At 36.0% G+C, this 16,872-nt stretch overlaps 1 protein-coding gene across 1 annotated transcript in view; it reads left to right on the forward strand.

Annotated features, from left to right (window-relative positions):
- UPL6 (ubiquitin protein ligase 6) overlaps positions 1 to 16,872 on the forward strand; it is a 326,331-nt gene that overhangs the window by 8,277 nt on the left and 301,182 nt on the right. Inside the window, exons 2-3 of the mRNA XM_089829692.1 lie at positions 13,271 to 13,368; positions 13,550 to 13,677. Of these exons, the coding sequence (XP_089685818.1) occupies positions 13,271 to 13,368; positions 13,550 to 13,677 (226 nt within the window). The remainder of the gene's footprint in view (positions 1 to 13,270; positions 13,369 to 13,549; positions 13,678 to 16,872) is intronic.

Here is a 16,872-nt window from a genome sequence, read left to right on the forward strand (position 1 = left end):
GGAAATATACTTAAATGTTATATTTAAGTATGTTCTACACTTGAGTGGCCCATATTGTCTAAGATTCCATTACTCATGGAAAAATCATTGCAAGATGCTTCTTATGCAACTGTTTTAACTTTTGGATCTGTCTGCTTCTAAAATTCCTTTGTATTGTTTTGCATTTACCAATATCAGCCCTTTGTTTGTATTACCTCCCTTTTATTGAAGAAAATCTAGCATGACAACTTCTCTAACTCCTGCTAAAATTTTTGTGCTGTCCATAGGTAGTGATGCTGTATGCCTTCCTGTTTGCTCGCTCATAAATTGATTACATCCCTCTTGATATAGGGTGTGCAACATTGGACCCAACAGCTGAAAATTGGTGTTGAAACTAGTATTACCCATTATGCTTGGTTGAAACAAAAGCTTGTTCCCTATTGCCAGTTGAGAATCTTCTATGTTGGGTTCATGACAAACGACTGCTAACTTTCTCTCTAACTCGCTTTGAATGTGCCCCATGTTGTAAAGTGCCAGGTATAGTTAAAGTATGAAATGTTTTTGAGTTCTGAACCAAAAGCGTTTTGTGTGTTATCCAATCTTGTTTTATTTTACATCCACTTTTTAATGTTATTTTTGTAGTAACAGTGCATGTAAATATGATAAGTGAAAAAGAGATAACAAAAAAAATAGGGTATAATATCCAGCACATCCATTGGAAATGAAGACTTGTGCTCCTTGTGTTCCTTGTGGACTCGACAAAATGTTGAGATGGGTCCATCACAACCCAATGCCGCCTCTACACCCTAGTTTTCACTGTTGCAATCTCTGGTAACACTGCAATCTCTAGTAATGCTTCAACCTTTGGTAAACCCTAGTCTTTGCGTTATTCCATGGTACACCCTAGAAGACACGCCATTCCATGTAATCTCTGGGCGATTCCGCTGCTAGCTTTCAAGTCTGTTGGCTAGCATGAATGTCTTGGTAAGATCCATCACAAAATTGGAGTACATGGACACTACTACATCAATAGGTGCATGTAGATCTTGCATTACTCAATATATTTATGCTTTCTCAATCACATCTCTACTCCAAGATTAATGCCTTTCATGTTGTTGCCTGTCATATCTGTTAACTGCTTTTTGGTTCTAATCTGAATGGTAGGTCTTTGTGCTTGAGTCAATTATAGTTGAATTATGTTGTACATTCTGCATTTTATTTGTTATTTTTTTTAAAGAATGGAGGAATCTTGCAACCTCCCCCATATACTGTAGTGCACCTGTAATGTCCCTGTCTCGATATAGAATTTAAGAATAAATAATTTTAAAATGGTAGAATTTTACCTGCAAAAGAAAGATTAAATAAATAAATAATGTTTAAAAGATAAATAAATAAATAATAAAAAATAATATTAATAGTGTGTTTCAAGATTGATAATATATAAATATTGTAACAATTATATGTATCAAAATTAATAATGTATAATAAAGTAATATAACAATGATATTTAACTATTAATAATATATATATTTTGGATTGGTAATCGCTTTTGATTGAAGCTTTGAACCAGTGAGGTCACATCTGGGGGACCCCATCCCCTAAGTGAATCATACAATCGTATTTTTTAGTTTTAGGCATTAATAGCTAATTCATTCCTAGCACCAACCACACACAATCCTCAAGAATATCCAGCACATGATTCACACCTACCAAGCAAACAATTGGAATCCAATGACCAAATCATCTCTATCACCTTATCACTCCATCACATCTCCTCGTCACTCTAAACAAACACCTTATCACTCCAAATCAATGCTGTTAGCATGAATGTTGATGGTGCTGTTAGCATGAATGCTGATGGTATTCCTTTGGGGGAGTATCCTAAGCATTGCTAGAACACTTGGGGAGATTCTTAGCATGATTGACATACATAGCAGTAAGTCTGTAAAGATTGACAGAGTAGCAAATAGAGACTGTGGTCGTACGGAGAGTCTTTTAATTATTTGGAGACATGCGGTCAAGAACATGTTCCATATTGTGTCCTAATGACAAGGTTAAATGCACAAAGTCTAAGTCGAAGATGTATGGAAGTTATAAGTGACTTGCAGAGAGTAGTGCAGAGATAGAGTGCATGGAAAGCAGTTTTTGATGATCTTATTATATCTTCTAGCAGAGATATAATCTGGTGATGCGTGGTTAGCCAATGACAGAGGACAGTCTGATGGTGATGTCAGCGAGTGCGCAAGTCCTGAAGTCGCACGTGTGAAGTTTTGTATATATTGTGAGCTGATAGTGCTATTGTAATTGCGAATTAATTAATTATCTTATTGCAATTAATTGGGAAAGCCTCAAGGCCGATTCAAGGAATTATTTTGAAGATAGGGTATAAAGGAAAGATGTTTTCCTTGTTTGTATGATATGGAATATATGTGTATCAAGTATTGAATGCGAAGTGTGAAAGTGAGCAAACTATTTGGTGAATGCGAGTAAATGATCCAAGGTATTATTGGATGCAGAGTTCGTGATCTAGTATCAAGATCAAAAGGAGCAGAGGTTCGGTTGAAAGGACAGAGAAAAAGGAAGTACAATTGTAATCTATTATTTTCCAAGGAATAATATAGAGATCATTTGGACAGTGGGTTCATTGTTCTTGCCCTTGATGCTATTTGGACGGTGGGTCCATTTGCCTTCCACAACTCCTAATAGGGTTGACGCAACTCCTAACAGGAATTCAAAGTCTCCTAACAGGGATTGATATGCATTGAATATTGTTATAGACTCCTAATGTGGTCCATCCGCTAACAAGGAATATTTATATTAGTACATCATCTTGTGGGTACGATCCCCACAGGGGTTTTCCCTTTGATCAAGGGTTTACCTAGTTAACATATCTAGTGTTATTGTGCATGAGTGTCTTGTTGTGGTTTTTGATTATATTGTTCACATGATTAAGTTTGATTAAGGTTGATAATTTTGATAATAGTTGGATAACTGATTCACCCCTTTCAGTTATATTGGTGGACTATATATTCTGACAATTGGTATCAGAGCATTAGGTCGTTGAAGACAAAGCTTAACAGCTTTGGGAGATCAATAACGAATCTTTTCAGAAAGTATAGTCCTAAATTTGATGGGGTCAACTATGACAATTGGAAGGATAAGATGAACTCATCTGTTGTATATGGGTCCAGGTTATTGGCTTTTGACGAAAAGCAGCAAGGCAATTGTAAAAGACGAAAAGCTTGGAGAATGCAGTGAAGTAGAAAGAGATCTGTTCATATGCAATATTCGAGCTAGAGAAGCCTTACTATCAGCCCTTCTAGAGAATGAATATAGTTAGATAAATTCTCTATTAACATCTTATGGGATTTGGAAAGCATTAGAATCTATTTTTGAGGGTGATACACATACGAAGAGAATAAGATTGCAAAATTGGATTTGTGCATTTCAAGATGCTAAAATGATGGAAGATGAATTTGTAAGAAGCTATGTTGGTAGGATATCTGAAATTGTTGTAGGAGTTAAATCATATGGTGGATCCAAAGAAGAAGATGAGGTAGTATGGAAGATCTTGAAAACCTTGACACCACCATTCAAGCAACTCAGATGATTGACCTTCTGATATCCTGTACTGAGAAGTTTTCCATAGAAACTTTGCTTAGAAGATTGGAATCAACAAAAGCATGCCTAAGACAGTCTTGAGAGTTGACAAGAGTTGAAACAATTTTTAGTGCTTTAAGTGTTCGGCCTAATCTAACTAGAAGTGCAAGCACACATGGAGATTTTGCTAGCAATAGTAGAACAAGATTTGATAAAGATAAGAAGATTGAAGAAGGAATAGCCCTTCTTATAAGAAGAGAACCAGGTGATAAGAATATTTTTAAATGTTGGACTTGTAATGAATTTGGTCATTATGCATCTAAATGTTCTAAAAGAGTGAAGAAGTATAAGGGGAAGTTGAAGCCTAGAAGGCCTAGAAATTGTCTATATGCAAATAAAGATGAGGAATATGATGAAAAAGTTCAGAGTGAAAGTGATGATGAGCTAGGATTCGTAGCCATTAAGGAAAATGGAATTGACATAGAAATTAGAGAAGAAAAAGCTCTAGTTTCCCAAGTTGAAAAGAAGTCTAATTGGATAATAGACAGTGGATGTTCACATCACATGACTGGTGATATGAATAAGTTTGTTAAATTCAAGAATCATGATGGAGGTATTGTTAGAGTTGGTAATAATGCAACTTGTCACATTACAAGGATATGATCTATCACTTTTGATGGAAAGACTAACATTGATGATGTTTACTTTGTTGATGGATTAAAATATAACTTGTTGAGTATTGGACAATTGGTAGATAAAGCTTATCTATTGCAATTCACAGAGAAGACTTGCATTATCAAAGACAAAGATGGTAAGTTGATTGGAATAGGAACAAGGTCCTGAGGTAATGTATTTCAGTTGAATCCTACTAAATACCATGTTTGGTTGCTAAAGTGGATAACAATTGGCTATGACATAGGAGGTTTTGTTATATCAATTTTTTGATAACATTGTGAAGGTTAGTAGCACATTTGCAGTTAGAGATCTGCCTAAGATAATAAAGCTTACTAATATTGTTTGCAAAGAATGTATCTTGGCTAAGTAGAAGAAGGTATCTTTTCCTAGCAAGAACTTCACTACTATAGAGAACCTAGAGATTGTTCACATTGATTTGAGTGGTCCCTCAAGGACAAGAGGATTCTATGGAGAAAGGTATTTCATGATTTTTGTTGACGATTTTACTAGAATGATGTGGGTAGCATTCCTTAAAGATAAATTTGAAGCATTTGTTTAAGATATTCAAGAATAGAGTTGCAAATAAATCTGGCATCAAGATAAAATGTTTGAGATCTGATAGAGGAGGAGAGTTTAACATGTTTTGTGAAGAGAATGGAATCAAGAGATAGTTGTCTTCACCCAAGACATTTGAGTAGAATGGGATTGCTGAAGAAGAAACAAATAAGTGGCAAAGGCATCAAGAGCAATGATGGTTGAAAATGATGTATCAAAGATATTTTGGAGAGAACCAGTGAATACAACAGTGTACACTATGAACAGAGTACAAATCAAAAAAGGTATGGTCATTCACCATTAGTTAAGTATTTCATAATCTTTGGAAGCGAATGTTATATAAAGAGAGATGATAATATTGGTAAGTTTGATCTAAGAAGTGATGAAGGTATGTTTCTTGGTTATTCATTGAAAAGTAAAGCTTACAAATGTTTTAACCATAGAACTAAGACTATAGTTGAATGCACAAATGTAAAAGTTGATGAAAAGTTTGGGGTTAAGGAAAAGATGATGGATTACAATTCTGATGAAGTAGAAGATAATACCGGAATTGTGAGACAAAATGTAAAAGTTTTCTTTGAGACTAACAATGATCTGCAGAATGATGTGCAAATTGTTGAAGAAAGATGAGAAAGTCTGAACCAAGGGAAGAGATAAGAGTTGACTTAGCAACTCCTACCTCTAACAGGAATCTCACAAAGAATCATCCTCTGGAGCAAATAATTGGAAGCAAAGACAAAGGAGTGATGACAAGAAACAAAGTTAATGAAAAGATATGTTTGATTTCTCAAGTTGAACCTAAGAGTGCAGATGAAGCCTATAAAGATGATCATTGGATTCAAGCAATGGAGGAAGAATTAGATCAAATTGTGAAGAATGAAACATGAGAATTAGTTCCATGGCCTAAAGACAAGAATGTTATTGGAACCAAATGGGTGTTCAGAAACAAGATGAATGAGCAAGGTAAAGTTGTAAGAAAGAAGGCTAGACTTGTGTGCAAAGGATATTTACAGCAAGAAGGAATATGAGGAGACTTATGCCTCTCTAGCCAGAATGGAAGCAGTAAGAATGTTCTTGGCATATGCGGTGAACAAGAAATTCAAAATGTATTAGATGGATGTAAAATCAACCTTCCTGAATGGAGAACTTGAAGAAGAGGTATACATTGAGTAGCCTGAAGGTTTCCCTCTGACAAAAGAAAAAGACATGGTATGCAGACTGAAGAAAACTCTATATGGTCTGAAGCAAGCAGCTAGAACTTGGTATGCAAGGTTGGATAGCTATTTGGCAAAGCTTGGATTTGCTAAAGGTACGACAGATAGTAATTTGTATTTGAAAGAAATAGAGAATGGTTTGTTGATTATAGTAATATTTGTTGATGACATAATATTGGAGGTAATGATGAAGCAAGTGATAAGTTTGTTGAAGAAATGAAGAATGAGTTTGAGATGAGTATGATAGGAAAAAATGAAGTTTTCCCTAGGTTTGCAGAGTGATTGTATCTTTATATCACAAGCTATGTATTTGAAAAATTTGTTGAAGAGATTTGGCTTGGAAAGTTGTAAGCTTGTTGGTACACCAATGATAACTGGTCACAAGTTATCTAGCACAGACCAGATGTAGCAAATGTAGTTGGCATTGTAGCTAGATTTCAAGCTGCAAAAGAAGTTCCAATCCATGATTGGAGGTTTGCAATATTTGACTCACACCAGACCAGATATAGCAAATGCAGTTGGCATTGTAGCTAGATTTCAAGCTGATCCTAAGGAGTATCACTATGCAGCAGTAAAAAGGATATTTAGATATTTGAAGGGAACATCTGATTATAGAATATGGTATGACAGATCGATTGATTTCACCTATGTGCATATACTGATGCGGATTGGGCAAGCAGTATGGATGACAAAAAGAACGCCAGTGGTGGGAGTGTTCTTTCTTGGAGGAAGATTGGTTTCTTGGTTGAGCAAGAAACAAGATTATATTTCGCAGAGTACAGATGAGGCATAATATGTAGTAGCAACAAATAATTGTAATCAAGTGATGTGGATGAAGCAGATGCTGAAAGACATTAGGATAGAATTTTCAGAACCTGTTATCATATATTGTGATAACACAAGTACAGTATGTCTAAGAATCCTGTATTGCATTCTAAGACTAAGAATATATCTATTAAATAGTTTTGAGAGAGAAAGTAGCAAAAAAGGAGACTAGATTGGACTATGTGAGTACCAAAGATCATATTGTAGATATCTTTATGAATCCTTTACCTAAAGATACATTTGAGTACTTGAGAGTAGATGATGCAGAGATTGCATCAGTCTAGTGGTACATAACACTATTGTTTGACTGGACTGAATGCTGATGCTTCCTATATGGGGGAGTATCTGTGATAAATAGTCATTAAGGACTCTTGGTATTTGGTATTGAACAATGTCTTTGGACACTTGAGCTGGTTAAAGTCATTGAGCTACACTTGACATAATGAGGTCTTTTGTCATTGATGTCAATGGGGGAGAAGAATACATGAAAAACATCTCCTAAGCGTGTATAGGGGAGAAGAGTGCCCTAAATGTGTATGGGGGAAAAGAGTGCATAAAAAATCTCTACTTTAATAGGGAGATTTAGAAGGATTCATGAATATCTATATGGGGGAGATATACAACACAAAGATACAAAACAGAGCAATGTTTCAAAGGATTTTAGATTTGATTGATGAAGAGGATTTGAAAAGATGAGAATAGTAGCAACAGTAGCTGAGTACTGTTCGATATTCTTGGAACCTAGATGTTTTTGCTCTATGTTGCCATCAATGCCGAAGGGGGAGATTGTTAGCATGAATGCTGATGGTATTCCTTTGGGGGAGTATCCGAAGCATTGCTAGAACACTTGGGGAGATTGTTAGCATGATTGACATGTTGCATTCATGACTGTGTTTGTCATTGATGTCAACATAGCAGTAAGTCTGTAAAGATTGGTGGAGTAGCAGATAGATATTGTGGTCATACGAACAGTGTTTTGATTATCTAGAGACATGTGGTCAAGGACATGTTCCATATTGTGTCCCGATGACGAGGTTAAATGTGCAGAGTCTAAGTCGAAGATGTATGGAAGCTATAAGTGACTTGCAGAGAGTAGTGCAGAGATAGAGTGCATGGAAAGCAGTTTTTGATGATCTTATTATATCTTCTAGCAGAGATATAATCTGGTGATGCGTGGTCAGCCAATGACAGAGGACAGTCTGATGGTGATGTCAGCGAGTGCGCAAGTCCTGAAGTCGCACGTGTGAAGTTTTGTATATATTGTGAGTTGATAGTGCTATTGTAATTGCGAATTAATTAATTATCTTATAATTAATTGGGAAAGCCTCAGGGCCAACTCAAGAAATTATTTTGAAGATAGGGTATAAGGGAAAGATGTTTTCCTTGTTTGTATGATATGGAATATATGTGTATCAAGTATTGAATGCGAAGTGCGAAAAAGGAGCAGTGTTTGGTGAATGCGAGTAAGCGATCCAAGGGATTATTGGTTCAGAGTTCATGATTTGGTTTCAAGATCAGAAGGAGTAGAGGTTTGGGTGAGAGGACAAAGAAAGAGGAAGTAAAATTCAAATCTATTATTTTGCAAGGAATAATACAAAGATCATTTGAACAGTGGGTTCATTGGTCTTGCCCTTAAAGCTGTTTGGACAGTGGGTCGATTTGCCTTTCACAACTCCTAACAAGGTTGGAATCTCCTAACAGGAATTCAAAGTCTCCTAACAGGGACTGATATATACTGAATGTTGTTATAGACTCCTAATAGGGTCCATCCTCTAACAAGGAATATTTATTATATTAGTACATCATCTTGTGGGTACCATCCGCACCAGGGTTTTCCCTCTGATTAAGGGTTTCCCTTGTTAACATATTTGGTTTTATTGTGCACGAGTATTGTGTTGTGGTTTTTGATTATATTGTTCACATGGTTAAGTTTGATTAAGATTGATAATTGTGATAATAGTTGGATAATTGATTCATTCCCCCCTCTTAGTTATATTGGTGGACTATATATTCTAACAAATGCCTTATCATCAAGCAATTGTTGTGGACACCGAACAATAATATCAACATGCGTGAGAGGATTGCAGAGCACCCGAGAAACAACGACAACATTAGGGATTGGGCCTAGTCCCTTTTTTCACTATGTGAGTGGTGGTAACATTGGGCACACATACTCCAAGATGGACAATGAGACAAGTCAGCAACGGGTGTGTGGGAAGAGCTTGGTAGCACAGATGGACCAACAGGCATGCACCATCTTTCTTCCTTCACCAAATGAGAGTAGGGTAGGGTAGGGTTTTGATCTTGGAATGCTGTATCAACATGGCTTTTCAACTTGCCATTTTACTATGGGGTGAACCCCATTCACTATTAATAATATTAATCATATATACCTAATAAATTTATCGACAAACATAGAACAAATACAAAACAAACATTATAGATACTAACACCCTAATTAGTGACCCTTTGCAAAAGTATATAATCCAATTTAGCAACTAGCTTCTTGAAAGATTGTTTTTGCAGAGTTAAATAAACTCAATGCTGTTTTGGTGGAGGGAATATTAAGAGGGGAAGAAAATAAAAGGAAATAAGACAATATTATAAAATATGAAGAATACATTTGATTAAAGATATAAGATCATTTCCCATGTTGTAGGCATAGTATGACAAGAAGAAGATGGTAATGTATCTAAACCAGATACTAATTTATAAAATTATGGTGAATAACAAATGAATGGATGGATGAATAGAGTACAATGGATGTTCATAGAGGAAATGAAGGCTTATACTATCCAAAGCATGCATGGATACTGTTTAGTACCTTTACTTTTTGAATTAGAAAGAAAGTGGAAAATGATACGATATGCAAGGTATGGAAAGGATATAGGATAAATGGAATGGAGAAAATGTTTAGGATAATCAAGATCAAGACAAGACATAGGAAAGGAGGATGTACAGATGTAGGATTATGGAAAGTGGATGGTGGAAAGTGGATGCATAGCATAAGGAAGATGAGATGGACGAAGTGAATATGATGTCAAGATCAAATGTAGGAAAAGTGGATGGAAATGTATGGGATTATGGATAGTGAATGAACAAGGGATAAGGGATATGAATGGTGCATATGGGTGAACAAAAGGAACATGATAGTCAAGATCGAAAATAGGAAAAAGGAGGATAATGGACTTAGATGGGATGATGGATGGTAGATAAGGGATACGAAAGGTACGCAAGGCAATGTATTATGGATGAAGCTTACGCCCAAGTATAAAGTGTAAGGGGAAGAGGATAGGAGAGTGGACAAGATACGATAGGTATAGTAGGAAGTAAAGGACTAGCTAGAATTACATGCCCCCTAGTATGATGAGCAGGTGGATGGAAGGATTACATATGCTGCCTGTTTGCCAGGTTTTCATCATGGTACTTATCCAACGTGCTTGTTTGCCAGGTTTTCACCATTGGACGTTTTCTTCTTCTTTTATTTTATTTTATTTTTGGAAGTTTATGGAGGGAATGATAATGGGGAGATGGAAGGAGAACTCAAGCATCTATTTCCATTTTAGTGAAAGGGTTATAGGCAATACAGATGAGGGGGTGTTGATGGTAGGTTGTAGCAATTTTAGTGTTGTATTCAAGTGGTTGAAGTATGAAGGAATTAAAATTTGATGTAATTCTCTATTTATATTAATCAAATAAACTATTGTTGACAAAAATAAATAACCAAACAAGAATAGATAAATTATTAATGTCTAATGAGTGACCACAAAACAAATCAACAGGACTGCAAAAACTACAAGCAAGACATCCAACATCAAGAGTACCAAATGGTGACCAACAAAACAACAAGAGAAGAGGGAAGGAAGCAACAAGCAGAAACAAAGGCCTCGACAAATCGGGGGGTGGGAGGGGCAAGAAGACTACCCCACCACGCCACATAGGACTAAGCAGCTGAAAAGGAGGAGAAAAACTCTCGAATAGAGGGATAGTCTGTAGAAGTGTCAATGAGAGTGGTAGTGGAGTGGCCCCGATGATGAAGCTATCTCTGTTTCTGACTTTGACTCTGAAGGTGCCCTTTACTAGTAGAGGTGGTAGAACTGGTACTGGATCCTTGTGAGTAGGATCTCTTGGGCCTCACTGATCTAGATTGGGAAGGCGGTTCCAAGTGCCTTTTGGTGCTCCAAATCATCCTTGAAAGAAAGAGGTAACGAGCTGATCTAGTAAAGGATGTTGAGGGCATTGAAGATGTGGTCCCGCAAGCTGGTAGCCTCTTGGACATATAGGACCATACATTGCTGATCCGTGTACTTGAAGAAAGACGAAATGGAACAAGATTATCTAAAGAGACAAAAGAACCTTCCTCCGATCTCATCATATATGGGGTAACGGAAAATAAAGTGCTTCACGGACTCCACCTGGCTAAGAGTGCACAACTGACAAATCCCATCGCCTCTATCCAATAAGTGGTTAGTCTCAACATGGAGATGTTGGGAACCAACTCTAAAAAGTTCAAAAGGGATCTCAAGAGAGTGCTGCCAATGCCAAGAGGTGTAAGAAGGGCAAATATTAAATAATGATGCCATTCTGAATCTCTAAGAAGTGCTCAACATAGATTGCCATCTTCAGTCGAAGGCCTCCGCAAGGGTTAACCCAAGTAGTGTAAATGTCCAATCTATACATATCATCTTTGATGCATTTGTTGAAATCCTACCTCAAGGAAAGGAGATGGGGAGGAGCACCTAAAGAGTAATGGAACGGGAACAAATGGTCAATTGAGATCTTGATAGTACTTAGAAGGGAGGCAGCCCCAATAAACCAACCACGGGACTGGTTGGAAAGGGACTGCAACCAGTGACTCCAATGAACAATAGGCGAGGTAGGGATATCTCTCGCGACCCTTCCTAGAATCAGCAAAGCCACGAAGATGGAGGAACCACAAAAAGGTCATATGTATATATATACTTTCATTAATAGTAAGAGAACATACATACATACATACATATAATACACAATATTTTTAAAATATATATGTATATGCTCAGAACTTATTACTATTTTGGGTTGAGAGAAGGGAGCTAAAATGTTTCCAAGGAGGGGCTTGTATAAATCCAAGCAATGGATATTTGTGCCAGACATGGTAGGGGTCAGCGTTCCATAAGCCTTGGTGGATACGGACTTGGACACTTAAACTTTGAGGGAATCCATTGCGTTGGTATCTAGGCAACTTGGATAACACTCACACCTTCCATCCTTAAGTCAAATAGTAATATATTTGGATATACAAGAATGATTGTTACTTCCAGTTTATGAATATTTTGTTCTTAGGACATATAATGCTAAGTTGAATTAAACATGTAATAATTATGTCCAAAGTCCAAACTTACCAAGGACATTACTAATGACACTGGTGCAACATGTCATCCAGTAACACATGGGCTGGGGGGAGACTGGGCCTTGTGATGTCATGCTTTACCACAGGAACTTCAATGTCATGCTTTACTGCAGGAAAGCTCTTGCCAAGCAAGCCAGGCCTCCAGCCCATTTGTTGTTTGTTATTATGCTTCTGTATGCTCAATTTTTTCTACTGTCCAATTCATGCATTATCTCCTGCATAGCTTGTAGCACCTGGTCAGATGATATCCATAGCATTGGGTGTGATAAGTTCAGTTTTGATAGTTGTGACAAATGCCAATTTTATTCCTTGTGACAGTGCATTTGCATTGGCAGGAAATGTGAGAAACTCTCAAGAAGACAGACAGAGATCTTCCTATCAAATTATTTTTCACATGTAATGAAAATGTCTTGGATACAATTAACAAACCTCATATAAGCTATAGGATGTACATTTTCTTTTGGGTTCAGGAACTTATTGATTTGATAACTGTAAACATGGCATCCACAATGTCTAACATAGTTAGTGCAAGCCACTTTTTGGATAAAAGTAAATTTTATTCTTTATGACAGCATATATCATTCAAGGGAAATAAATTGTAATGATTGTTAGCAAATAAAAATTTAAGATTGTTTGTGGATTAAAATAAAGATTATTTGTGGATAAAAACTTAACTTAGCCTTTATGATAGTGCAGAAGCATTGAAGGTGAGGAAATTGTAAATGTTGCATAGAAATTTGCAATTGTTCAAAGATTTTGGTATATTTGCATATTGTGATAAACCACAGTTTTCATATTTGGATAAGCCACAAATAGGAAATGCTTATGCTTGCTAGTCACTGGATCTTTTTTTGTTGATTTAGTTAGAATTGCTGGTTATATTGATCTTTATTTCAAATAACAAGGTTGTTATACAATGACCTCAAATTTGCATCCATGCATATGTAAATATCTTACTTCTTATTAAGGACAAGCTTCTTATTTGGTATTGAGGATAGTGTATTAATTGTGTTTGGTGTGTGAATGGCAGAAATGCTTTAGAGGTAGAAAGGCTGTGGCAATTGCAAGGTCTGAAATACGACAAAAGTTTTGTATGCAATTTGGAGAGAATGGTGAACGGGCTGACAGGTGGGTCTATTGACAGTTATCCATGCCTACATTTAGTTTTCCTACCAATATTATCTCTCTAAATTTCTCTTTGATGCTATAGCAAAAGTTATTTTGCAAACTGACTCCTGAGCTCTTCATCTGATTGATTAAAGAAACTTGTTTAGGAAAATTGTTGCATAACAAGTTCTGCTTTTTTTAGGAATGCTTTCAAGCCGAGTTCCAAATATCTTTGCCAGTTGTTGTTCTTCTTTCGAGCAAATAACAGTGAGGATGTTATTCGCCTCGTGGGAGCTTGTCGGTTACTTTGTCAGTCTGTGCAAGCATCTGGTAAGCTTTATGCAACATAACAATTAGATTATTATGTTAATTTATGGCATTTCAGATGTTCTGCTAAGATTAAATATAGTGTCAAAATACTCCTGCAATTTCTATTCATGCCATAACTTATGGCATTTCAGATGTACTGCAAAGATCAAATATGTTATTAGAAGATTCATACAATTGTTATTTAAGCCCTCATAATTTTACTTCTTGAGAAATTTTAAATTGCATTTTCTCACTGTAAAATGTCAGCCTCTTGTAGTTCACTTTCTCGGTAAATTAACCCAGAGTATTTCTGACATACCTGTGAAGAATTTGTGATCTAGTTTGCTTTACACAGTAAAGTTGAGATGGAACCATTTGAGAAAGGATATATCCTTTGGATATTTCAAAAAGGAAAAATGTAAGCACATGTTAGTTGGTAAGACTCAAAATTTTTAGATTTAGACACAGTTAGGATAGATGACAATATTTTCTCCACTGATTGCAACCAATGAAATTACTTGCAATTATTTTGGCTTTGGACCTATAAAGGTCCTTCAAAGAGATGTTCCTTGAGGCTTCATTTGTTTTTGTTTTGGCTTTGGTGGAGCAAGGTCTGGTAGAGAGATCCATCAGAGCATGTTGTAGGTTCTTCAAAGAGATGCTTGCCAGTGAAATCTTGACAAATTTTTAATGTTACCCCGTTGTATGTTATATTTTGTTAGCTGTGTGCATTTCTGGCTTAGATTATTATTATATATTGTTTTTTTATATTCAACTCTTGAGCCAGACTGCCATTTGTCTATGATATTTAATTAAATGAAAGAATTTGTAGATTTTTCTACTTGAAGCAGGAAAGCACTGTAAACTTTATATCATAGGTAGTAACCACATTTGTATTAATGCTTGAAATCTTTTTTGTTTTTTTGATAGGCAATGGGCCGAAGCCTAGATTAGTTATTATTATTTGTTGAAATTAATTATTATTGTGTGTTAAGCTTGAGTAGACTCAAACCGATGACCTCCTAGATAAGAGGCTCTCAAGTTACCGTTGTGTTGTAGGCTCTTGCCTTTTTATGCTTGAAATCTTAACATCTATATATGTGCTAGTAATTATACCCTATGTTTGAGCACATAACATGCTGTCACAATATTGACCATTACTTTGAAATACCTAAAATTTCAATTTATCCATATACCTATTTAGTACCTTTATTATTTCTCATTTGACTCTATTATTTACTCTGTCACTACTTTTAAAAATGATGTTCTTTGGAAGGATTCCCTTGAATTTCCCTTCAGGGTTCTTCATCTCACCTCTTGTTTTCTCCATGGTTTATGTTACCTGGTTCCCAAATCATTGATTGAATGAAGATTGCAAATCTGTGCACCAAAGGCTCGATTTTGTCATACTGCCATGACCTTGCTTTGATATCCTCCATTTGTAGAGACCATCGTTGACTCCTAATAAACTTGAGTCTTTTGGTTTTAGTAATTTGAACTTCATGATGAACTCCACTGTTTAGTAATACCTTTTCGCTTACCTTGGAGTGTTGTAATCAGGGGAAAAAATTAAAAAAGAAGGTTTAATAAATTTTAGTTTTCCAAATTAAAAATCAGCAAAAGAATAAATAACAGTATTGCACTCCTATCTCTGGCAGAAATTGGATTAAGTCTTCTCCTGCTTGGTGCTTCTTTCTTTTGTCCTGTTTGGCGTTCGGTTCTTCTCTTGTGTCGCATAAAGAAACTGCAAAATTCAAACTGGAGATAATTGTCCAAAGAATGCAATATGAAAGTGAAACTGAAAGAGAATGAAACTCGAAAAAACTGATAATTGTATTGACCAAATACTCGAATGTACAGAGTTTACAGAAAATGTACCTGCGTCCTCCAGGGTGGTGTAAATATGCTGTATGCCCATAGAAATTAGCCCATTGTCCATTATGCGATCCTGAAACTTTTCTATTTTATGTTCAATGAAATCCTTGGCGAGCTTATAAGCCATTAGTGAGATCTTATGCTCACCACTCCAAATGACTAGCAAATTTGATTGTAATTGCTTACATGTGTCATCATCCTCATCTGATATTAATGACATGATTCTTTTAATGCTAGATCTCACAATGTCTTGATGATGTTTCTTTAATTCTCTTAAGACACATTGAACAATTGTGGAATCATCTCTTCACAACCAAGGTCCAACATGGGAATGAAAAGTCTGGTTTTTTCTATGAGCTCTAGAATCTTTACCTTCTTACCAAAAGTAGGGCCCTTGCCATCATGTAGCCCACATAGGCTGTCCATAATCTGCTATGATACCCCTTTTAGTATGTTGTCACTGCAAGGTGTGACTGGTGTTGTTATTCTGATAAGGTCATTAACACGAGGCAACTGATAGGCTCACATCTTCTCTCAAATGTTTGAGTAACCCGTGTTGTGCTAAGACAACCATTGTAGGCTGCAGGGCCCAATTCAAGAGCCTCCAATCAGACTGGTCTACTTTGGATAAGCATAAATCCAATTCCTCCAGTTTTGCAAAGGACACCATCCCTACATTGTATTGACTCCAACTGCTATCCAAGGATATACAATTTGTTCCCTATTTCCTTTTCCTCTTGCAAGCCTTGTAGCTGATTACTACTGAATGTACCATTAAATTCCTTTGAGAAAAGATAACTTTTCAGATTCTCCATTGTCCCAAACTTATTTTCAATTGTCTTCTTGTAAATGTAACAATGCTCTTTTCTAGAATGATGCATGAATAGAGTTGCACATCATAATCCAATTTTCAGAACAAAAAATTAGGTCTGAATGTTGCTGTACTTAGCGTTTCAGACTTCCAGTTTTAATGGTTTGTTTATCATTAGATGCAAAGCCTTGTGATACTTTTATAAATCTGATGAAACTGCCCCAGATTGCTAGTTTTATGATTTTATCATTTTGTCAAATAGTTTGCATTAATGTTCCTTTGTTTTCAATCTCAATTTGAAGTTAGTAATCTGGAACGAAAACTAGTCTCAATAACTGAACTCGGCCTAAAAATCAATATTAAACTGAACTAAATTGGTGCCATGTCCATGTTCATCGCCAGGTTGAATTCTAACTGAATTTTATATATAAAAAAGGAAATTCAGGCATATATGCCAGTTCTGACATTTTGAGACAACGTTAAATTCTCAATCAAACAACAATAATACACTAATGGTTAATGTTAGATAA

The sequence above is a fragment of the Cupressus sempervirens genome, chromosome 1, assembly GCF_028749045.1.
Source record: "Cupressus sempervirens isolate cs-2001-9-10 chromosome 1, ASM2874904v1, whole genome shotgun sequence".
Classification (NCBI taxonomy): Eukaryota; Viridiplantae; Streptophyta; class Pinopsida; order Cupressales; family Cupressaceae; genus Cupressus; species Cupressus sempervirens.